The 25130-nt window shown below is 51.2% G+C and overlaps 1 protein-coding gene across 3 annotated transcripts in view; it reads right to left on the bottom strand.

The window, feature by feature from the left end:
• Positions 1 to 355: 355 nt before the first annotated feature.
• Positions 356 to 25130, bottom strand: part of CDRT4 (CMT1A duplicated region transcript 4) — a 32049-nt gene continuing 7274 nt past the window's right edge. Inside the window, exons 2-5 of one of the 3 annotated variants that reach the window (XM_023243993.2) lie at positions 16055 to 16136; positions 3909 to 3986; positions 1281 to 2418; positions 356 to 637 (exon numbers count right to left, since the gene is read on the bottom strand). In XM_023243993.2, the coding sequence (XP_023099761.2) occupies positions 1961 to 2418; positions 3909 to 3951 (501 nt within the window). In that variant the 5' untranslated portion in view covers positions 3952 to 3986; positions 16055 to 16136 and the 3' untranslated portion in view covers positions 356 to 637; positions 1281 to 1960. The remainder of the gene's footprint in view (positions 638 to 1280; positions 2419 to 3908; positions 3987 to 16054; positions 16137 to 25130) is intronic. The other 2 variants (XM_023243992.2, XM_019817197.3) reach the window with 2 other exon arrangements.

Below are 25130 nucleotides of genomic sequence, written 5' to 3' on the forward strand. Positions count from 1 at the left end.
AAACCATTTTAATTTAGAGAGCATACAGACACGTTTGTAAAAAGTGTTAAAGACCTAGAAAGCTTTGTCTCAAACCGTAACCGCTCGGCCCTCAAAGGGATTGGAAGAAATAATCCCAAATCTCCATCAACTCTCACGCTCCATATTAGACATTTGGTGGGACTAGCTTCGTTCACGAGGACCCGAGAGACATCCCTGGTGCTCCCAGGATAGGTAAATATGCTCCCAAAGACACTCCGGATAGGTTCTGGCTATAAATTCCCGTCAAAGGATAGAAGAAGTAGTAAGTCTCGTTGGAGAAATGTATCACCTGCCTCCACGTCTATAAATGATCCGCGGATACAAAATGCAGTCATTCAGCTGGAAACCACCTATATTGGTGCAAGAGTTGGTTCTGGCCAAGGTCGGATACCCCAGGAATCGGTCCGGAACTCCTCATTTGTGCAGCTCTCCCAACACTACTCACGGCAGCCAGAGGTGAGTGCCGACGTTTCTGCACGATTCGTGTATGCAGAGAGTGGCCACGTGGATGGCCAATCCAGCTTCTCCGAATGGCCCTCATAGCGACTTGCACATCACGTCCTCTACGCCTCTGCGGAGGGAAGCGAGGTGGGTGTTCATTGCTTCACAGATATGACTATAGAGGTCAAAGAAGAGACGAGCGATCAGTGGAGCCACGCTCAATAGACAAACCCCAAAGGTAAGATCAGCTAGGTCTCCCTCTCTTGACAAGATCCCCCTTGAATCTAAAGACAAGGCCTGACTGCTTCGAGACTCAGTTTAACATCAGTTGCCCTGGGGCCTCTTGGGAACTGCTCAAAGCACAGGTGGTGGGGGGGGGGACCAATTTTAAGTGTGGTCTGACAAATGACAGCTGAAGGTCCGGCCAGGAATTTCTCCCCTGCCAGCTCGACTCCACAAGGCAAGCCTTGGAGAAACATGGGAGAGAAAACTCCTCCATGGTTCAACAGGGGACACTCACGTCCCCACGGCCACTTTGTAAGCCCTCCAAGGAAAACAATCCCAATGCCAAGTTCGGGGGGCCAGGTGCAGCAAGGTGGAATCACTCAGAGCCCCGCCATGCTAGTTTTGAAGCTAACATTCTCTTGGCCTCGAGTCTGTCTTTTTATGCTTTGCTGGGAGAGGCTGGGGTTGGGATTCTGCAGACGGCCCGCCTGCTCTCTTCTCTGATAGGCTCTGCCCATCGGGGGGACTGGGGAGAGGGGGCACGAAGGTGGAAAAGGAGGGAGAAGCTCCCTCCGGGTCTTCTTCCTGTTTACCTCTATTGGTAAGAAGCGTTGGACTCCAGCGTTTTCGTTTTCTCAGCAACCACGGAGCCCGCCTCAGCCAGAGACCTTCTCCTCCTCAGATTCAGAGGTACCGGCCCCGCAGGAACTTTTCTCCGAGCTCAGAGACCCCGGGAACCTGCTGAGGAGCACCCCTGTCCCCCGCATCTCAGAAATCTGAGATCCAGCCCGCGCACCCCTTCTCCAAGTGCCTAACTTTAACAAGTCCGATATCTTCCCTTGTGCAGCCTTGTGAAAACTGCTTCCTACAGGTGCTACCGCCCCTAATGCCTGTGTGGCCTCCCCCCTGCCTTTTTCAGCCACCTGGTTAGTAATTCTTCACATTACATTATCGCTGGCATCACAACCGGGGTGATTTCTGTCTCCTGCCTAGGCCAGGACTGATTCACCCTCAGTTAGGTTCTAAGCATCTACGGCAGGAACTAGAACATGGCACTTCCCATCCCTACCAGATGGTGACGCTGGAGAGGGTTCCCCCACCCCCCACCCCCCACCCACGGCCCACATTCTGATCCGGTTTGTCTCCGGCCAACCTTTGCACAAGCAGGGGCAAGTTCACATTCAGAGGACGTAGCAAAATTGGTGACAAATGGAGCTTCGTTGCTGTACCGTCTTGGGAAGGGAGAGCGGTGGGTGGTTTCAGGGATTCCCTGCTAAATATTCGAATGTGTCTCCTTGTTGGCTAGAAGTGAGCTGTATGGAAGGATCCTCATCATAGGTTTTCGAGAGAAGATGATCTTGTTATAGTTTGCAGTGGGGTTTTCTCTGGACTCCGTATGAAAGCGTATCGGTTCGGGCATGACGGCGGGCCCCAGGCTCGTCACCGAATACGTGCTCCATACCGATAACATGGTCTCTGACCTCTTGTCCTTGGACATCGCGTCTCCGGAGGACTTAGATGACTTTCTCCTTTTCGGCTGCGCGATGCCGGAAGGTTGGCTCTGCCTTGAGGCCCGCTGGCTTTCTTCAAGTGCTTGCATAGAACCCAGGTCCCTGGCTTTGCTTTTCTCAATGAGTTTTTTCACCATCGGGGACGTGTAGGTGACATAGGCTGGCCACGGGCTGTGCTTTTCAAGCAGACTCAGGGGAAGCCCGATGTTCCCTGTGAGTTCTACCAGCAAAGAGAAACACGGGTGATTTAGAGGCACTCGGGTACCACCGTCCAGTTCTTCAACGAATCAGAGGGTCTTGGAACCACGTTTTGAACGTTTCCCCCATCATGCCTAACGGCCCTTACGCCCCTTGTATTCAGCGGGGATAAGAGCGAATCCAAAGATGGGAGACAGAATGACATTCCAGAGTGTCTACCAGCTGAAGAACAGCGTGGTGGTAAAAGGCGGGGACCTTGGGAGGCTGGCAGGCTCAGCCTCAGACCTTCACAGAACGTCAAATTGTGCGCGCTCTGACCGTCTAATGTTTTTTTCACCGATAAAATTGGTTACCGAAAGGCAATTGTAAGGATTAGCCAGAACGATACGTTTGAAGGGCTTGGAACAGGTTCACGAGATAGGTCAGCCCTGAGACACACGGGCTGTGCAATTAGACCGGTTGAGTCCAAACTCCTTCTCTACCTGCGAGATCACCGTGAACCTCGAGCAAGCCCAGTAGCCCTTCTAAACCGTAGCTGCCTCCTGGGTCAAATCGTGGGCCGAGCAAGATTTGATCTCATAGAGCCTTCTGGCGGGTTACAAGAAATAGGTTATGTAAAGTTTTTACTGAAGCAGATTAGCTTGCACAACTAGCAAATGGGGGGCATTGAACTCAAATCTAAGGGGATCAAAAATCCTCAAGCTTTTCACTATAGCGCTGGCCAGAGGTTTCGAGCATTTGGGGTTAGGGAGGCTTTACTAGAAAGTCTGTCCATTAGTGTACCAAACAGCCCGTTCCTTTGGGGGTTGGGGAAGGCAAGGAAGTTAAAAGGTTGGTCTCGCCGTGTCCAACCTAAATTCAGTGGGAAAAACAAAAACAAAAAAAACCAAACACTAGCCGTGGGGATAACCAGAGAAAATGCAGATTCGACAGTTATTCCCAGGCTGCCTGGCGGACGTTTCCTGAGCTGGAGCTCGTTTAGGAGCAGCTCTGTCAATAAAGAACGGATTGTGGAAGGTTTCATTTCCCCGCAAGAACTGTGTATTATTCGGCCCAAGGAAGGCAAGACGTGCGACATCACCTTTCGCCAAAAACAAAACAAAACAAAACACGCACACCCAAGCTTCCAAGTATAGACTCGAGGGCTCATTTCTGTGCCCTCAAAGCAAATGCAAAATGCAAAGGTCTCGGGCCACCTGGCTGACTCAGTCAATAGAGCATGCTACCCTTGGGCTCGAGGTCGTGAGTTTGCGCTCCATGTGGGGGTACGGAGATTGCTTCAAAATAAAATATTTTTATTAAAGAATGCAACGACCTTGCAGGCCGAGGCATTTGCTCGTATCTGGCAGAGGCGAAGGTCATGATGAACCACAGTCCTCCGCGGCTATACTCTCTCTACGCGTATAACAGGAGCCGCCACCCGGAGCCCCACCCCTTTGCCTTCCCTCCCCAGGTCTGGAAGCTTCGACCAGCCCTGCAGCAGGAGCTCCCTTGCTAAGCCCCAAGCCCTACCTTTGTCTCTCTTCGCCTTCCTTGCTTCAATCACCTCCATCATTAAAGAGTTCCTCTTCACATTCAAGGCCCAGATACCTTCGGGAAAGCACACTTGTTAGCCAGGGTTACCACAGGGCGATCTTCAAGAAGAGGACAGGTCTCCCGTGGAGCGGGGGAGAGGGCAGGGGAGCTCAGCTCGGGCAGTCCCAGTAGATGTCACCTTTGTTACCAGAGTCCCATTGTGCTGTTAGTGGGCCGAATTTCTGCCTCCTGGCTACGCTTCTCAGCCAGCACGGAAGAGAGGGAGGGGCAGACATGGGCTACAGCCCAGAGTCAAGACGCAGGTGCCCCAAGTACAGGCTGAAATAGAGAAGTCTCAATGCTCTATGGGGCCACGCGTGTGGGTAGTTTGATGGGACCTGTGGTCCAGTGGTTCTCGAACTGGAGGACGGCTGCCTCTGTATGAAGGGCTTGTTGGGACACAAGTGTTGAGGGGCACCTGGGTGGCTCAGTCGGTGGAGCGTCCGACTTCGGCTCAGGCCACGATCTCACGATTCGTGAGTTCGAGCCCCGCGTCGGGCTCTGTGCTGACAACTCGGAGCCCGGAGCCTGCTTCAGATTCTGTGTCTCCCCCTCTCTCTGCCCCTCCTCCGCTCACACTCTGTCGCTCTCTCCAAAGTAAACGTTAAAATTTTTTTTAAAAAGAAAAGAAAAGAACGCAGTGTTGAGCACTCCCCACCGGAGCTCCAGATTCGACAACCAGCGTCCTAAACCAGAGGCGGGGCGGGAGATGCTGACGGTTTGTAAGGTTTTATCATTAACTACCTAGTGACAGGAAACAGGTCCGGGAGAGTTTAGCAGTTCCCTTCTAGTTAGTGCTAAGACTGGAAACACGCGCATCGGAGAATTTTTATCCAAGAATTCGTTATTTGGTACACTCAGGGCTGTGCGTCTCTGGGATCCTTGAACATCTGAACTTGAACGTCTGAAACGCCATGGAGCATTTCTGCTGTGGGAAAAGTCTCAGAGGCTTTTGAACAAGTTTTCAGGTGATGCTCGTGCCAGCGGTCAGGCGACCACACTACGGGAACCATCAGCCTAGAGCAGGGCTTCTCAAACCTCAGTGAAGGCTAACACTGCCGGGAGAGCTTGTTAAAACACAGCGTCGGGGTGGGGGGGGGGGCACCCTATGATTCTGGTTCAGTAGGTCTGCTTTGGGGGCCTGGGAATTTGCATTTGCCAAGAAGATCCCAGGGGACAGTGCTGGTCTGAGGACCACACACTGAGTAAAGCTGTTTTAGACGGACTAATGGTTCTATATCTTTCTTTCAGCTGCAACTTCTGTAGGAGCTACCCTGCTGTGTGTGAAACGCTCCCCCGAGAGAAGCAAATCTCCAAGTTTTCTGCCCCCTTTATTCTCCTAGCCAAGGAACCATTGTGGTATGCAAGTAAATGCGTTATTGATGGGGGCAACCTTAAATCCCACTGTAGTTCTAAACTAAGTTATTCCCAATGTCAGCATTTTATTATTACACACCTAACAAAGGATCGCATTCTAGACATTTATTCATACTCTAAAAAAAAAAAAAAAAGCTACTTTCTGTCAAATCGGCTCAGATCCAGGCTTTACAGAGGCCCCACTGTTCTGTCTTAGTGGCGATCTTTCCTGACAACACATTCTTTAAGTTTGTCTTACTTATTTTGAGAGAGAGGGAGAGGGCAGAGGAGGGGCAGAGAGGGAGGGAGGGAGAGAATCCCAAGCAGGTGCCCTGTGGTCAGTGCAGAGTCCGACTCAGGGCTCAGTCTCACAAACTGAGATCATGACCAAAATCAAGAGTCGGATGCGCAACCCACTGAGCCACCCAGGTGCCCCCATTAATGTGTTTTAAAAGCCACATCCTTTCAACAGCCACTATTGATGTTTAAAAACACTCTTACTACAAGAGCAATGTTTTCTCGATACGATCGTTGAAAATCTGCCCAATAGCCAATACCACATTTCACAGTACAGGGCATTCTTGTGTTGTCCCATTTGTCGCTTTTGTTTAACATTGTTCTAGAAGCCGTGGCTATTGGGGTGCCCGAGTGGCTCAGTCGGTGAAGCGTCCGACTTTGGCTCAGGTCATGATCTCGCGGCTCGGGAGTTCGAGCCCCGCGTCGGGCTCTGTGAGGACAGCCCGGAGCCTGCTTCGGATTTTGCGTCTCCCTCTCTCTCTCTGCCTCTCCCCGACTTGTGTTCTCTCTCTGTCTCTCAAAAACAAATTTTTAAAAAAATGTAATAAATAAATAAATAAATAAATAAATAAATAAAAGTGACAGCTGTTAGCCTAACGCCCGAAAAAGAAATTAGAAGCATGCCTACCTGTAAGAAAAGACAGTTATCATCGTTTGTAGGTGACACAACTTTTTAAAAACCACGAGAATAAAGTATTGTTTATTACAGAAATTAAAAATCGCTTCCCTTCATATACAAAGCTCAAAATATGAAACTATATTCTCCATAGCAACAAGAAAAGTGAAAACTACCTAAGAATAAGTGACATTTAATTGTATATGCATCTGTACGCATTTATTTATTTATTTATTGAGGGGGTGGGGGGAGGGGAAGAGAGAGAGAGAGAGACAGAGAATCCCAAGCAGGGCCCCTGCTGTCCGTGCAGAGCCTGACACAGCGCTCGATCTCACAACCATGAGATCACGACCCGAGCCGAAATCAAGAGTCGGACTCAAACGACTGAGCCACCCAGGCATCCCCATGATGGCACATTGTTAGGAGAAGTCACAGTATCGTTTTTCTGAGGTCACAGAAGAAACAACTCGTTCACATAGACCGCTAACCTACGGCTTTGTGTAATAATAAACGACAAAAAAAAAAAAGAACGTTGGAGCAACTCATCTCTCCTTCTAAGACCCACCATGGATCTCAGAACTGTGGGTCACCCACCCCAAGTCCCCAGTAATGTAGAGGGTGTCGCCCCAGCGATCACCCGGCCCATGCCTGTTCCCCTCCAAGGAAAGAGATTTCTTGACTTATCCCCTTGTCTACAGAACTGTTAGCGTTGATGCAAGAACCAGGATGCTGCAAGCCCAAGGCAGGGAGTGTTTGAGACGGCCTCAGAACTCATGGTGAGGACTTGTTTGTCTGAAAATAAAAGGGACACATACACATAGTTGACATTAAGTCTGAAGACAAGATGTGGGCTTTTACAATCTCCTTCGAGTCTGGCACAAAGGTTCCATTTTGTCTCCCTATAAACGAAATGCAAACCAGCAGGCTGCAGACAGAAACAGCATTGATGGGAGGGGCAGGAGGCATAACATTGAAGTGCTTTCCTTGTTTCTCCTCTAGGGCACAAAGGCCTGTGTTCAGTCCACTGGGTTTTCAAGCCCATCTCCTCCCACCCGAACCCAATCTCTTGTCCTACCATTTCCAGAATCTTGCCGGATAGGCTGGCCTCGGCCAGCCTTGCCTGAAGGGCCTCCAGACACTTGCCTGGAATCAGACACAAATCTGTGACCTTGGTCACGTTCCTTGACATGGTCTTAGGACCTCCATTATCTCAACTGAGGAGATGAATGTGAATTCCTGCCCTATCTCTCTTACGGAGGTATGGATGTTATAGTAAGCCGTCTGCAGCTTAAAGGGTTTCCAAGTCATCAGTCCTCCACCTTTTCTGCACATTGGAATTACCGGGGATCTTTTACAAATTCATATGCCAGGAGGCACCTGGGTGGCTCAGTCGGTTGGGCGACCGACTTCAGCTCAGGTCACAATCTCGCCGTTTCCGAGTTCGAGCCCCGCGTCAGGCTCTCTCTGCTGACAGCTCAGAGCCTGGAGCCGGTTTCAGATTCTGTGCCTCCCTCTCTCTCTCTCTCTGCCCCTTCCCCACTCAGGCTCTGTCTTTCTCTCTCAAAGGGAAATAAACATTAAAAAAAAAAAAAAAGTCCTATGCCTGGCAGCATTGGGATTTAGTCGGAATGAGACGCAATACGACCATCAGAATTCAAAAGCTTGGTTCTAATGCAAGGTTTGGGAACCACCATTCTTAGCGACCAAGTCAAAAAAACACTGAAGATTTAGAGGGTGTTAGCCACTTAGGAAACTTAGCCTTATTAGGAAACAGATCAGGGGCATCATTCAGCCCTTTCGTTGTTTTAAGACATATTTTCATTGATGCACTCTTGAATAGATATGGATCCATATATACATAGTACCGAATGTCAGTGGCCTTTAAACATTTAAAAGGACCCTGGTACATTTCCATTACCACCTGCCAATACGAGAATTTCCTTCGATCAAAGGACAGCCAGAGCCTTAAAGTACTGAGCTAAGAAAACCGTGGCTGCGGGTGGTAATCTCACGCAAAGCTAATCTCACCCTCTGTCTGCGGCCACAAGCCGCATCCTTATCTCAGGAAACCACCTTCCAAAGGGATTTTGTGGATTCCAGGCAGGACTGAGAGATACGCGCATTGATACAAGCCAACTCCGCTCAGACTTTCTAGCCCACTAATGCTGTGGAGGCGAAGCCATTCGCACACTCACGATGATCAAAACGGTGTCGTAATCCAGTGTTCCCTAAACGGTGTCCCACAGAAAGCAAGAATCTCTCAAGGTGTTAACCGATGTTACTTACTTAAAAGAGGGGGGAAACGGGGCGCCTGGGTGGCTCAGTCGGTTGAGCGTCCGACCTCAGCTCCGGTCCTGACCTCACGGTCCGTGAGTTCGAGCCCCGCGTCAGGCTCTGTGCTGACGGCTCGGAGCCTGGAGCCTGCTTCGGATTCTGTGTCTCCCTCTCTCTCTCTGCCCCTCCCCTGCTCTCGCTCTGTCTTTCTCTCTCTCAACACTAAACATTAAAAAAAATTTTTTTCTTTTAAAAAGGGGACAGGGGAGGTCCGTGCCAAGGGTCACCCTGTAAACCCACATAGATTATTTAATCCAGGGGACACCATTCACACGGTCTATGTTGTTAGGCAATATAAATACAGCAAGCCTGCCCTCGGCCAGGGAAGTTTGGAAAATGAGCTTTTAAACAAATGCCTTTAGTACAGCACTTCTCAGAGCCTCTAAATACGTTGCCTCGCTCTGTCACCCTCCAAAAGGGGGAATTGTTAGGCAGTGCCCCCTAACCTCATTTGACCAGGGAAGGATCCATCCACCCATTGGGTAGAGCATGTCCTGGAACTAGTTACCAGGAGAACATCGGTGTGGATTCCAAAGCAACGTCCTTCCCCAGCCTTGTTTTGGAACCCGGAGCACCAGAGACAGGGATAACATAAGACAATGGAAGGGTGAACTTGCTCAAGGGATAGCCGGGTCTTCAATGACTCACTTCCTCTGAAATCGGCCTCAGAGGCTTGGTCCCCCAAAAGTGTCCATACGGAGCGGAACAAGCCAACGTGAGAGCCTTGCGCTCCGTTGGAAAGTAGCCCTATTTTCCTTTGTTCAGCCCCTTTCCTCTCTCCCCTGCTCCAGTCTGCAGGCGTCTTGTCTTCCCACACCCCAGAGTCTGGTCTGGCCCCAGAAGGAGAACAATTTCCCAAACGGGAAGCGGATGCAGAGTTTTGTTTCACCTCTGCGCGTTATCCCCCTCAACCTTGCCTATCCACCCCTGCCCTCTGTTTCCTTTTCTGCCTTCTGGCTACTCTTCATTTCTTTTGGCTGGAGAGGAAGCTGCCACTTAGGCTGTTAGCATCTGGGAAGGTTTACCTCTAAGATCAGCAGAAATGTTCCCGGTGCAGTGCGTCCCAAGTGGCCCTCCGGGGAGACACATAGAACACCAATCCCCCACCTTACAGGCCAAGTGCATGCTCTGACCCCCTGTGTGCCAGGGAAATACAGTGCACACCCAACGAGCTTCCCAGGAGCCCTGCCTCATCATGACTCTCTCCACCTCTCTACCCTGCCTCCCTGTGGACGCTAGGAAAACTCTTGCCATAGCCTCACCTCTCCCTGATGGGCTCCAGGGGGGCACCTACAAGATACGGGTTTGATGTGTCTTTAGAAACACTGAGGCCGGGAGTGTGGGGAATCCCAGAACTGTTCAGCCAGAGGAGAGAGAGGGTGGGGAGAAGCAAGCTGGTCTCCCCATCTCCTTATGCAACGGTATGCTGGCCACCTTCCCCCCTCATCCCTGCCCCTCCCCAAACACACACACTCCGCTCTAAAGAGAGGGAAAACGAGCCTATTACTATACCCTATTAAGTTGCACACAGTGGATGGCATAGTTGTTAGCTATGTCCGACTTCGGCTCAGATCGTGATCTCGCGGTTCGTGAGTTCGAGCCCTGCGTCGGGCTCTGTGCTGACAGCCCCCGAGCCTGGCGCCTGCTTTGGATTCTCTCTCTCCCTCTCTTTCTCTGCCCCTCCCCTGCTCACACACTCTCTCTCTCTCTCTCCTTCAAAAATAAACAAACATCTTTTAAAAATTAAAAAAAAGAAAAGAAAAGAAATGCCCATCTTCTAACACAGACCTGGCATTCCTGATTCATCGTTTATGGTGGGTGGGAGGGGGGTACACTGCTTCTCGAAAACGCTTCTGTACGCTCGCTACCTATTTCCTCTTATAGTCACGTGTGTGCCTTGAGAGACACAGAGTGGCAACAAAGTTCAAGTACCTACGGCCATAGACTACCCATTCATTCACTCACGCATGCCTTCAACATTGAGTTCCAAACACGAGACTTGTAATGCCTGTGAGTTAGTTCTGTGCTCACCCCAAACATCTGGCGGATTCTCCACATTCGCCTCTTGCTTTGGGATCTACCCTTCTCAATGTCAAAGGCTCACAAGGCAGATTTGTTTTCTGCCAAGGCCAATAACAAATCAAACAAGAATAATCCACGTTGCCTTTATCGTCAAGAAAAATAACGCGGAGAAGTTCCCTGCACATAGGCCAACGCGAGGCACGGCAGCCGCTCTGCAGATGATTACTGAGCAGCTCCGTGTACCGAGTATTGTGCTGGGTACTGGAGACACAAAACAGAACGAGGCACAGCCTTGGTTCAAGGAACTCACGGCCCCTTGCAGTAGACAGAGCACAAGCTTCCTAACTCAGCCGGGTGGGGAGGGAGGTCAAGAAACAAGATTCAAGAAGAGAAGAGGTTTATGGTGAGTCTTGAAAGACAAGGGAAATCATGGGCATGATTCAAATGCCAGCCTCCAGTGTTTTCAAATGTTGACTGATGTGATCAGGGCCCACATTCTTCTTCCAGTAGTCAAATCTTTTTTTTTTTTTTTTTTTTACATTTATTTGTTTTTGAGAGACAGAGAGAGACAGCGTGAGCCGGGAAAGGGCCGATAGAGAGGGAGACACAGAATGAGCTCTGAGCCATCAGCACAGAGCCCGACGCGGGGCTCGAACCCACGGACCGTGAGATCACGTCCTCAGCCGGAGTCGGGCGGTTAACCGACTGAGCCACCCAGGCGCCCCCAGTATGCAAATCTTAAAGCCTGTTTCCAAACGGTACGTCTTCTGCATACGAACTACAGTGTTGAGCTGGCTAAACGACCGCTTTACAAATTCACTACCGGAAGAGGCGTTGGGCGTTGGGCCTTGTGACATCATTCCGGTAGAACTACGGATTTGAATTTGATATTTACCCAAGGAATAGCCAACCATAAATATTAAAATTCCCTTTTAAGATGATGTCACATGAAGACCCATTAGGCACAAGGCACGTGGGATCCTATTGTCTGGAGATCGAGTTCCAAATTTCAAAACGAAACTTCCAGAACAAACCAAACAGGCAACGCCAGAGGAGAGAGCTTTTCAACCTTTCCCTTCCGTGGACGTTTGGGGGACACTTGTAAATGGATAGGCTAGACAGGTAGGAAAGATGTGGAAAAACAGGCAGCGAGAAACCGTCTTATAACTTCACATTCAGGAAACCAGATAAGGAAGGCCCTCAGCATTTTGTGCTCGGAGACCCTCTCTCTGCCAGACCGCCGGCTCGTGAGCAGCGGGACTATGACAATGTGTGGCCCCACAGTGTTCAATCAATCAGAAGAAGGAAGTCCTGCTTCCCCGGAACAATGGGGTCATTGTGAACCCAGCAAACTCATAGTGGAAACAGGCACGGATTTCCCAGGACTGGCCTCAATCAATGGGCCAGGCCACCCCCTTTTAAAATGCTCAACGCACTAGGAATCCAGGCCGGCGTTTGTCTTGAAGAAGGGGACTTGTATTTGAGGCTTGGCCTCAAAGCAAAGCACAAAGGTAGCTGCCTTCTGTAGGATTCAGTTATTCCGTCAGCCTATCGCCCGCCCGCGTGTCCTCAGGAGGACACCGTTATCCCCGTTCCCACCAGAAGGTAAACAAATCCACCCATCACCCGTTGCACCCAACTCTTGGGTCACAGAGAACTCCCGACCACGACGAAAGCAAAGCTCTCAAACGTCTGGGGGGAGCTGTGGCCGGTGGGGTGAAGGAGGTTAATTCCGCCGCCGCGCCAAGACAGCTCTATCCGATTAGCGGAGTCCCAAATTCCTTCCCGCACCGTGGCCAGCCCCCTCCTGCACTAGCAGATTGTGGGGAGGAACCAGAAAAAAAAATCATCAGCTTTCCTAGAAAAGCAATTCTAGGCATGAGTCATGTCGATGACGGCCAGTGGCATTTTGCTGTATTTATTCCCACGTGGTCTCGTAACAGAAATTGCGTATCCGCATTATAGAAAGTTTGGAAAGGGTTATTTTTTGAATCTCATAACCCCATTACCATCACACAACATTTATCTTTGTGCTCCCCTTCCTGGCTTGTGTGATTGTGGCCGCAAAATGTACGTATCCTTCTGAACCCATCATTTCTGCCCAAACATCTGATTGCATTTTCTCATGTTCTTAGAGATTCCTCAGAGTTATGTGAGAGGCCGCCTAACAATCCGTCAGAATCTGGGGCGCCTGGGCGGCCCAGTCGGTTGAGCACCCAGCTTCAGCCCAGGTTTGTGGTCTCTCATGGCTTGTGGGTTCGAGACCCACATTGGGCCCCGCGCTGACCGCTCAGAGCCTGGAGACAGCTTCAGAGTCTGTGTCCCCCTCTCTCTCCGCCCCACCCCCTCTCACACCCTCACTCTCTCTCAAAAATAAATAACCATCTTAAAAAATCATGCCTGCATCTGGGGATTTTAAGATGTTTCCAATTTTAGCCACTATAAGTGATGACACTGTCCTTGAAAGAGGAGAATAGGGGCACCTGGGTGGCTCAGTCGGTTGAGCGACCGACTTCGGCTCAGGCCGTGATCTCACGGTCTGTGAGTTCGAGTCCCGCATTGGGCTCTGCACTGACAGCAAGGAACCTACTGGGGATTCTCTCTCTCCTTCTCCCCCTGCTCCTCCCCCACTAGCAGGCATGTGTTTTCGCTGTCTCCCTCTCTCAAAATAAATAAACATTTTTTTAAATTAAAAAAGACTACATATGCTAGCAAGGAGATAGCAATGAGATCAATGACAAGTGCTCTAAACTTTCAAGGTATGGGGCCTAGAGTTCAAGGCGTAGGACTTAAGTGAAAGCCTCTCAACGAATGTCACCCAACCTCCAAACGAGGAGGGACAGACTATTCCAGCCAATTGTCAGGACTCTGGGTGACAGCTGAAGGAACCAAAGAACCTCAAAGAGCCAACCGGTTTTCTAGAAAAGCACAATGGGCATGAGCCATTTAGTGAAGCCATTTAGTGATGGCATGAGCCATCAAGAAGCTGTCAAATCGCGTGCCCTCAAAGTAGAAACTCAACTCCTCCTTCCCTCTCACACCCCAAATTCAGGCTCTGTTCTCCAAATACGTCCTGCTACCTCTATTCTCTTTCCCTCCGGCTCATCCTCCGTTCGGGGGCTCCAAGAAGCATCATTGATCAATATATCCATCCATCCATTCAACAAATATTTACTGAGTGCTTATTCGAGCACTACGCCAGGCATGACATTCTAATCAGAGAAAAACCGAGAAGGTCCCGGTCTCGGGAAGGTCACGCTTCTGTTCAAAACCTATTTGCTACCTATTTCCTAGAGACAAAATGCACCCCCCCCCCCAACAATCTAGTCCCAGAAACGCCTTCCAATCTGAGCTCCCGTCACCATGACTGTCCCCCTGCGCACTCGAGCCCTGGGCGCGGGTCCTTCTCATGGGCATGTCCTGAGTCCTTCTCCTCACTTCCCACTTCTAATGGGCCGCATGTCCCCCAAAACCCAGAGCACAGCTCAACCATTCAGAGAAGCCTTTCCTAACCCTCCCAAGGAGAGACCCTACCCTTCCCCTGTGCTCTTGGAAGAAGGAAAAAAATGACCCGATTACAAATGGCACCCACCACATTACGGGAAGACAACTGCCAGGGAGCAAAAGGTGTGGGATTTATTTGGAGCCTTGGAGAAGCCCCCACCCCTATTCATCCCGGGACTTCCTGCCAAGAATGCTTTGTCAAACCAACACCAAAGGATAGACCCTCTCTCCTCTCAATGGAGGGCTGTTTCTCCCCTCGTGACCCGCAGGTTTCTGGACCCGGAGGTGGGTGCTCATCCGCCTTAATCCCCCACCGCCATTCTCAGACCACGTTCCTCCCTCTCCTTTGAAGCTCATCCTATCAGACTATACCCCCTTCCCACCTGGCTGCTGCCAGCCTCTGTCCTCAGCCACTGACAACCTCAGTTTCTGGAACACTGGCTTCCCTTTGTACCGTCACCCTTATCGGCAACAGTGGTTTCTTAACATCTCATGAGTGACACATACGCGCTGCCTTCCCTCCCACTTCCCTTTTGACTCTTGTCCACGAAACACCTCTCCCCTGCAGCCCAAGCTTCTCCCTCATTGCCTTCCAAAAGTGGTCATGGGTAATAGCTGACCCCCCTCGTGTTCCTGAAACATCTTCCAACTTGGCTTCCAAACAGACTTAACGCCACTCAGACCCGTGGTGCCATCGCTCCTTTTCAGTCCCCACACAGATGATTTCTGGGCTCCCTTCTTTTTTTTTTTTTTTAATCCCTGCATGTCCCCAAGACGGCACCGCTGAGTTCTGTTGCCTCAAAGCTCATCTATTTGCCAAATCTTGCGGCCAGTCCCCAGAGACCAAACTTACATATCCAGCCGCAATCTTTGTCATCATTTGCATATCTTTTTTTTTTCAACGTTTATTTTTTTTGGGGGGGACAGAGAGAGACAGAGCATGAATGGGGGAGGGGCAGAGAGAGAGGGAGACACAGAATCGGAAACAGGCTCCAGGCTCTGAGCCATCAGCCCAGAGCCTGACGCGGGGCTCGAACTCACAGACCGCGAGATCGTGACCTGGCTGAAATCGACACTTAACCGACTGCGCCACCCAGGCGCCCCATCATTTGCATATCTTAATAAGACCTCAAACTTTTCAGGGTTCAAACAGAGCTCTCCACCTTACCCCCGGAAGTCTTCCTCTCTGGTCTTTTCCATCTCAGAGAAAGCCATCACCCTGTACCACACTGCCCAGTGCGAAAATCTCAAACAATCTCTGTGCTGACAGCGCGGGGCCTGCTTGGGATTCTCCCTCCCTCTCTGCCCTCCCCCTGCCCGCACCCCCTCTGTCTCTGTCAAAATAAATAAAAACCTTGGGGAAAAAAAAAACAAGATTCATCGGCGAAAGCGGGGCATCACCCTAATAAATACGACACACGGATAACGGCTCCTGGCAAGAGCTGGGTTCAATTCCTGGCACCTTCGCTCACTGCTTCTAAGTGCGGGCAAATTGCCTCCCCTCTCTCTCTGAGCCTGAAGTCTTTCCCATCTGTAACATGGGAATGACTCGCCTCCCTTGTAGGATTCTGCTGAAGGTTAAATGAGACACTTCGCGTGCCCAGAAGTGGATGTGAGTTGCTGGATGGGAGACGTTTTCCTCCCTCACAATGATCACAAACTAGATGCGCGCCCCTCCCCCCCACAGGTCCCTTTATCTCTCCTTCCACGGCTGCTCCGGGGACTCTTCCCTTGGCGGGTGGCCAGCCCTGCGCGTGGGCTCACACACGCCTCACCAGTCAGGGTCACGTATCCCCACTGCATGCTACCGAGCTGGTACCGCTCTCTCTCCCTTCCTGAACTGTGTTTCTTAAAGCTCCGAAGGAAGATCTTTGACTTCCAAGCAACTCCTGGCCCTCACGTTGCCTACTTTGAGGACAGACCACGGTCAAGACCTAAGGCCACACCTGCTTACCTTGTTCTGATCTCTTCTGGTCCTCCCTTCTCCCATCTGGAAGCTCTTACAAGTCCCTGGTGCAGTTCATTTAACTAGGTTTCTGGAGGGGTTGGGGGGAAGGAATGAGAGAGGTCAACTTGTAAAACATAAGATAGTGTAACTAACATAGATAGTTTGGGGGGGAAGCAGACAACGGAATATATAGAATACTGTTCCCTCCAGCTGAAAGAGAAAATAGCCAACCTCCCAGAGGTCAAGGAGGAAGCGGGGGGCGGTGGGGCGGGGGGGGAGGAGCCTCTTGAAATTGGGGAGAAAGATAGGGGCGCCTGGGTGGCTCGGCCGGTGAAGCATCCGACTTCAGGTCAGGTCATGATCTCACCGTTCGTGGGTTCGAGCCCCACATCTCAGCACAGAGCCTGGAGCCTGCTTCGGGTCCTGGGTCCCCCGCCCTCTCTGCCTTTCCCCCACTTGTGCGTGAGCACGCTCTCTCTCTCTCTCTCTCAAAAATAAACTTAAAGAAAAAAGAAATTGGGGAGAAATATTGAGCTGCTAGCTTCAAACGAATCTTTCTAGGCACAAATAGACACAAGTAAATGCATAGTGAAACATCACAGCCATCCACATCGAAAATATGTGTGGGGAACATGCCAGGAAATTTTGAAGTTCTGACAAAGGGAGTTTTTGTGGAGTCAGAGGCCCAATGAAACAACGAGGCCTTGGCACGCGGGAGGGAGGCATCGGATGCTTTGAAACTCCGGGAACAGGCCCCTCATGGAGGGCATCGCGTGGACGTCCTCCGCCCGGCGAAGGCCTGGCCTTCGAGAGGCACCCTCGTGCAATCCCTGCAGGAAAACCAACTCTCTCCTGGCTGTTCTTGCTGTGTTCCTGTGATCTCATTGTGTGTTTCAACATCTCAAGAGGGCAACTGATGAGAGAACCGGCCAAAGCTCTTAAAAAAGGCGAGGCTGCGTGTTGGACAATTGTTTGCAGCAGAGCAAGGCGTGGAACGACGAACACGCGCTCAGGACAGGCCGGCTGCTCCTTGGCTGTGTGACCAGAAATAAGATAGGCTCGCTTCCTGATCCCTGTGCGCCCATCTATAAAATAGAGGCCATACCAAGAACTTATCCTTGGATGGCCCCGAGGATGCTGGTCATGCGATAATCCCCACAAAGCATCAGGCACAGGGCCCAGGCACGTGGTAAGAACCCACTGCAGGGCGGGGGGGGGGGGTCATTATCATCACCACGAACGCAGGACTGTGACAGCCCAAATGTGTCTCATCAAAAATGGGACAATAACTTGAAGATCGGGGAAGAGATTGGCGCAGCGAGAGGGCAGAGGTTGGGCTCAGGGGACCCCCTCGCCCCCCACACAACTCCTGCCCTACTGCCGAGCCCACGTCTCACCCACCCTACCCCACTTTCCAGGCCCCAACAGCCCAGCTTCTATTTCTCTTCCCAGGTCACTGCAGCCCTGATCTAGAGTGACCTAAGGAGCAAAGCAGGGCCGAGAAGTCTCGCCAGATTCCTACTGGGAAGAATCTGGGGACTCGGGGCCGCAAACAACTTTAAAAGGGATGCGGGGCGGAGCACAGAACTGGAGTCAGGAGCACGGGTTCGAAACCCCGGCTTCATGTCTTTCTGTCCAATCTCGAGCAAGTTACTTCATCTATCTGAACCTCAGTTTCCTCATATCCAGGAGGAGAAACATCCTGCCTCATGTGAGGACGCGAGGACGCTCCGATTAACTGAGACGCGAGTATTCCGTGACCCATGAGGATATTTATAACATTCTGCTTTTGTGTTGAAGGCCATGAACTCCTGAACGAGTGGCAGAGCTTTCACTCTCTGGTTTGTGACCGGGGCTCATTTCGGTGACAAGAATACTGACTGACATTGGCGCCCAGGGTGAGCAGCAGGTGAACTCTGGGGAAAGCCGCCCTGTCGTGGAGCTTTACTCGGAAGTGACAAAGACCTCGGAGAGAGGGCTGCCTTGGGCTCTTCCCTTAGAAGGAAGATGGGACGGGATGGGAGAGTGGAGGGTAAGTGTACCTAGTTTAGAAATTTAGAATCATTTGCCCCTGAGAGGTCTTCAGAAGGCTATGCCAGTGAAGGGACCCACCCCCGAGGAGAAGTAGGGGGGACCACAGAGTTCCTTTCCCTCTGCCCCTCGCAGCCACTGGCGTATCGGAACTGCTGAGGTGTCACGGCCCACAGGTTGAACAGACTCAAAAGCAGCCCGGCCCAAAGGCCTGCGGTAGGCAGCCTCCAAGATGGCCCCCAATGATCCCACCTCCTGGTACTCACATCCTCACTTTGAGTATAAGCTACCAACGCGACTCCCTCCCAACGCGGTAAAATGGTGTGACGTCACTTGTGAGACTAGTTTACAAAAAACTGTACCTTCCATCTTGAGTATGCTCCCTCTCCCTCTTGTCCTCCCAGTCATTCATTCCGAGGGAAGCCGGCCGCCATGTTGTGAGCCGCTCTCTGGAGAAGACTTGTGGTCAACAACAAACAAGGAAGCGAGGCCCTTAGTTCAACAGCCTGTGAGAAACTTAATTTTGCCAACAGCCACGTGGGTGAGCTTGGAAGTGGATCCTCCCCCGCCCCCTAGTTAAGCCTCCAGAGAGGACCACAGCCCCAGCCTAAGCCACGACTGCACCCTCATGAAGAGACCTTGACACGGAGGCACACGGCCACGCCACACTCGGATTCTTGACCCACAGAATCTGCGAGATGACAGACGTTTGTTTTAAGCAACTGAGTCTTGGGGTACTTTGTTACGCAGCAAGAGATAACTGATACAGGGTCCTTACCAGACATGTTAAGGAAACCCCAGAGACGGAGACGGGAGAGAGCGTCCTATCCTTCCAGCAGTGGGAGTGATTTCACCGCCTCAATCCCACTCCCATCTCTTCTAGAAGCAATTTCTGCTGGAAGAAGGGAACGCGTACGGTAAAGAATTTATGGCTACAAAACACCACAGAATTAAGGCCATCCTCTAAAAGCCAATTTTGATGAGGCCATTTTGATACAGCAGAAGTCTCTCTCTCTCTCTGCCCCTCCCCTCCTCATGCTCTGTCTCCCTCTTGTCTCAAAAATAAATACAAACATTAAAAAAAATTTTTTTTTAAATGATGCGAGTGTACAGGCCACCCTCCGCCCCATGCCCTCCTGGGACTTGGGCTGCTCCAATTAAATAGGCTGACAGGCACCTGCCCAGAGGCTGGAGCTTCCCCGAGAACTCTCCAGAGAGCAAATCCTTGGGGGGTCCCGTGGGAGACACCCCCTGCATCGCGCACATCTGAGAACGTGAGAATGGAGACACTGCTCATGTGCACGGTGCAAGTCAAGAGCGCCCTTATCTTTGAACTTGGTTTCCTGAAGTTCTCTGTCCTTAAAGCCATTGATTTATGAACACGTAATGAAGAATGCCTCCTCCCGTGGCCCCACGTGGTTATATGGTCATCCTCCTGGGCAAAAAGGATTAGCAATAGCTCCAAGTTGCCACAGTCCCCCAACCCCTGCAGAGATCCATCCAGCTCCGTCGGGGACAGTTCCTTCCAACTCAACATCCTAACCCTCATGTCACTGTGGGGGGGGGGGGGGGTGGTCTCTGTGCCTCAGTTTCCCCCTGTGTAAAAGTAAGGATTCGGGTCTGCCGTCCCCCGTCCAGCCCTGACCTCCTGCGTGTCCCTGAAACCTCCTCAGACCGCAGACCCCAGGAACCGGAATTCACTCCGGTTTCCCAATATCCCACCAAATGAATTCCTTATGAGCACAACTTCTGGGTTTATACTAACGGAGAAAACACTGCAAGGCCTGACCTTCAAAACTCAGCTTGTTCTTACTCCTCGCTGTGTTTCAAAAAAAAAAAAAAAGACAAGCTAATTTTGCCCTCTCGGGTGGGAAATGTGCGAGGCTCCGAGCTGGGACCACAGCAGACCCCCCTCCCGGGCGCCGAGCCCACAGACAGTTTTTCCATCCACCGAGTGGAAATTCTAGACGCAGAAGGTGCCCAGACCGACCCTGCTTCTGCTGCCCTGCCAACTGCCGTAAACCTGTTTCTGTCCCGTTGGACTTGCAACACGGAGCCAGAAATCTGGAAGAATTTAACACCCAGTCGGTTCAGACACAGGAAAACATTGTTCAAAGTAAACACTGGAATCCCTCCCTCATCATCCAGGAATGTACAGCCAGCAGGGTTGAGGTCAGCAGCTTCTCAGAAAAGCCATCGCTTCTGCTACTCTGCTTGGGGCTGTGGCCCAGGAGGGCCAGGAGGGGCTCCGGAGCTGTTTTCTGACTACGACACGGTCAAGGCTGGGCGGTCGGCACGCGGGGACCTCTCCCCTCCCGGGCAGACACGGCCGGTGCTGCCCGCAGCCCTCCAGCCACAGAACTTGCTCCTTGGCCACAGGACCCAGCCCACATGCAAACGCCCTGTCCTGTCCCTGAACTTGGGAGAGGCGAAGTGCCCTTGGAAATTGAGAGGGGCTCGGGATGCTCCGGGATTTTCCATTTCCCTTGCCTGTGGCAGGCTGTGAAAGGGGCACTCTTCCTCGACGAAGAAAGAAGGCTCTGTGTGCGCGGCCTGGGTGCTGGGCCTCGAACTAGAAGACGTGTGAGCTCCGTGGGATGTGGCCACCAGCGTTCATCCCGCCTGGACTGAGACTTAACTAATTCCGTCCCTCCAGAGCCCTGTGCCAGGTCCCCACCCCATCTCCCCTGGCCCTGGAGAGCGGAGAGGGAGGACTGGCTTCACCCAGGGGCCGCATAAATGGATCCAAGAGAGACATTACACATTAAATCACTTGTGTCACGTGTCCCTCTGCCTCAAATTCTGCCTAAACTCCACCCACGGAGACGAGGGCACGAACCAAGTTGTTAAAAGTTTTCCGACAATCAATGTGTAGGATGAGACCTACGGGCTGGGAATGATTCGAGGGGGAACAACGCAGAGAGTTCTTGATGGCTGCTTGGCCACCCAAAACTCTGAGGCTGCCATGAGGATGGGGGGGCTGCTGGGGAGCTTAGGGGCAACAGCAAATCAGGGGACAGCCTGCCTTTGACCCTGACCGCCCCATTCCTAAGCCCGGAGGGATCCACAGAAGGGGCATTTAATTCCCTCACTTAACACGGATTGGGTGCCTCCTACTGAACCAGGTGAACAAGACAGATGCCATCGCTGCCTTCAGGGAGCACGGAATCTGGACCAGAGGTCATCAAGGGTGTGGTCCAGGGACCTCGGCGCCCCCAGTGGTGATGGCATCGCGTGGGGGCTTCTCAGCAATTTCTCCGGTCCCACCCTGGCCAACCGCATCAGAAACTGTGGGGCGGGACTCGGCCACCTGCCCTCTAGCGAGCCCGCAGCCAACACGGATGGGCGAGAAAGTTTGAGAATCACTGATCTGATCCGTCCGCACCTCAATGGACAACAGGGAAAAGACTCGTGTCAAAGGTTACGGGTCTGATGCGGAAAAGTCTTCGAAATGGTACGTTAACATGCTCCCGGATTCAAAACAGCTGTGCCCCACCGTGGTGCCGTTGGAAATGTTCGATTCCAGCTTCGGCAATGCTTTTTCCACCTCAGCGTGGTCCCCTTTCACTGGTGGGTCCTAAAACCTTACGGTGAAGAAGAGGCAAGAGCCGTTTCTCTGCTCAGGAGCAATGAAGCAGGTGGGATCTTTTCCGCGGCAGCTGTTTGGTCCGCTGTCTTTGGGGCTCCCCCGCTCAGCGAAGCCTTGTTGGCCGTCCAGGAGAGGATGCAACCAAACTTTCTAATTGCGTTGATTTTCATTGCTGTTGTTTGTTTATTTATTTTATTTATTTTTGAGAAAGAGAGAGAGAGTGAGCAGGGAACGGGCAGACAGCGAGGAAGACGGAGTTTCCAAAGCGGGCTCCCCGATGCCAGCAGACAGCCCGAGGTGGGTCTCAAACTCGCCAGCCGTGAGGTCATGACCGGAAGTTCGATGCTCAACCGACTGAGCCACGCAGGCGCCCCCCAGTTGAGCTGATTTTTACATTAAAAAACAAAAAAGTTCAGTTTTACTCATCCGTTCAGCAAATCGCTTCCACGTTGTCAAACTCAGCTATCTACCGTGTATTTAGGACTGAGCTCGTGTGTCTTCTTGGTAGCCATGGATCCCACCGGCCACCCTTGGGACGTCCCCTTCTCTCTTCCGGTGTCGCCACCTCACTGCCTGCTCTTTTCGGCTCCTTGCCAGATACTGCCTCTCTGCTCTGCCTGTATTAGGAGAGAGCCCAGCGCTCTGTCCTGGGTGTCCTTCTCTTCCCCGTCTGCACGCTCTCCCGTGGGGACACCATCACTCCGCCATGACTCGTACACGTGTGTCTCCAGGCCTCCCTGAGCTCTCCCCTAGACTCCAGACTCATGCCTCCAACCTCCTGCCGAGCATCTATTCTTGGATGTTTTTAGGGGTGCCTCAGAACCCTGTTCAACACACACACACACACGCACACACAACAAGACCTGCCCCTCCCCATTGTGTTAAACCTTTTGCCAAAACCCAGGGAGTCGTTTCTCCCCTTCATCCTTAAGATCCAGTTCATCCTCAAGTCATGTCAACTCGGCCAGTAGAAATACCCTGAACCCACTGTTTTCCCTCCATGCTATAATGAGAACAACCACTAGTAATAATGATAATAACTCATAGAGCTCTGCCCATGCTTTTCTATATTAACTCATTGAGCCTTCCCCACAAACCTATGAGTTAAGTGCTGCTATTATCCCCTCTTCCAGAGGGTAAAATTGAGACACAGAGAGGTTCGGTTACTTGCCCAAAGCCACCCCTTTTGTGGAGGGCCCAGGATTTGGATGTGGGCACCAGGATCCACGTGATTAAACACACGTTCCCAGGGTTGCTTCTGTATCCACTAGGATACTCACGTGGCCTCCCAACTGGCCTCCCTGCTTCTACCCCTGTCTCCATACGATTTATATTATACACACAGCAGCCCGAGTGGTCTTCCCAAAACACACACCAGTACTCACATCCCTCCCCGAGGGTTTCCACCCAGCCCTTGGAGTGAAATCCCAACAAACTCTGACCATGGAGTTAGGAGTTTGCCTCTGCCTCTCTCTCTCTCTCTCCCTCTCTCCCCCTCCAATCACATCGCTCTTCTCTCTGCCCTCAAACTCACCAAATTCCACCTATCCCTCCACCTACGATGGTTTTCCCTACCACGTTTTCCCATAGCTGGCTTCTGATCATTTAGATCTTAGCTCAATGGCGCCTTCCGAGAAAGGCATTCCTTAGCTTTCTATCTAAACTAGCCCTCAGCCCCCTTCCATCACATTATCTTATTCCATTTTCATTACAGCACTTACCACCATCTGAAATTATCTTAAATTTGTTTACCATTTCTTCTCTGCCTGCCCTCTTAGAATTTCGGTTCCATGGGACAAAGGCATTTGTCTGTCTTTTTCCACATATGTCTCAGGACCCAAAACTGTATGAACCCTTACTGAGAACGGTGAATATGGCTGAATCCCTACCTTTCTGGGGCCACCGTCTGCAGTTCCACTACAGGACGAGGTGGGTCACAACCAAAGGAGACACAAGGTGTCACGAGACGGGAGTGATGTCTCACCCAGCCTGGGAAGGTCAGGATAACATCCAGGGGCAGCACTGACTTCATGTCAGTGAGTAGTCATTCTGGGGCCAGACCTGCCACGTAGAGAGTTGGGCAAGACCAGTGGTCTACTTCCCTGGTACCAGAATCACCTAGAAAGCCCAGTAAGACACAGACTGTCAGGTACCAGCACCAGAGTCTCTGGCTCAATAGATCTTGGCTGGAGCCCGAGAATGTGCAAATCTAATAAGTTTCCAGGTGAAGCTGGTGTTGCCAACTGGGGGGAAAAATTGTGGGAAAGTGAACCAAGTCAATGGCAATGAAAACAAACATGAGGGACAGAACATGGCCACAGCTAACGGTAGGGATGAAGGAGTGAGATGGGTCTAGATGATGCTCAGGTCCCTAAGTTAGGGGATGGACAGAATTAATAGAGAGGGAGAGCAGGCTTGGGGAAACCTGCTTCGTTTCATTCGGGGCATTATAGAAAAGCCAGGTAGTCATGCCCGGTGAACCACTGTCCATATGAACCTGGTATCCAACAAAAACGGCCATGGTTACAGATAGACAAATTTGATCAAAGATGAGGTCAAAAGTTAAGTTGAGAAAAGGGACGAGAACTGAACCATGGAAAGAAATCAGGACTTAAGGCATGGGAGGAAAGAAAAGCCCACTTGGAGACTGGGCAGAGATCCCAGACAAGAGGAAGGAAAAGTGGGGGAGTAGTCTCAAGAAGCCAAGGGAAGGTATCTGCCGAGAAGACTGTAGTATAATTTTTTTAAAAAAATGATCTTTGTCCCTCGTTCCTGGCACAAAGCTCCTGAAGCCTTTGGAATTTATTGCCTCTTGTATACTCATGAGATGGCACGTAGGGGAGCCTAGATAGCTTCAAGATGGCGGCTTGGTGGCCAGAAGAACCAACCAGGTAAGTAGAGGGTTCGAACTTTCAGCCCCACCCCCAACCTCCGTGAAAGGGAGAGGGGCTGGCAATTGAGTTCAATCACCAATGGCCAATGATCTAATCGATCATGGCTACCTAACGAAATGTCTATAAAAATTCCTAAGTGATGGGGTTCAGGCGACTTCCAGGTTTGTGAACACATCAACATACTGGAAAGGTGATGTGCCTGGAAAGACATGGAAACCACCCCCATCTCTTTCACACGGCGGTTCCTGACTTGTATCCTTTAAAATAAACTGGTAAACCTAGTAAAGCATTCTCCTGAGTTCTAGGAGAAACCGGCAAAGCGTCGAACCGGATGAAGGGGTTGTGGGAAATCCCGAATTAATAGTCAGCCAGGGGAACAGGTGGGACTTGAAACCAGCATTTGAAATAGGGCAGTCCACGAAAGTTGACGCCAGGAACACACCTTTGAGGGCAATTCTGTCAAACGACAGGGTAAAAGCCAGAATTTGGAGAGCTATGGAGTTAAACGGGAAAGGGGAAATCAAGGGCGAGGAATGTATTCACAAATCACAAATGGATTGTGCCAGTG

Source organism: Felis catus, chromosome E1 (genome assembly GCF_018350175.1).
Source record: "Felis catus isolate Fca126 chromosome E1, F.catus_Fca126_mat1.0, whole genome shotgun sequence".
NCBI classification, from domain to species: Eukaryota; Metazoa; Chordata; class Mammalia; order Carnivora; family Felidae; genus Felis; species Felis catus.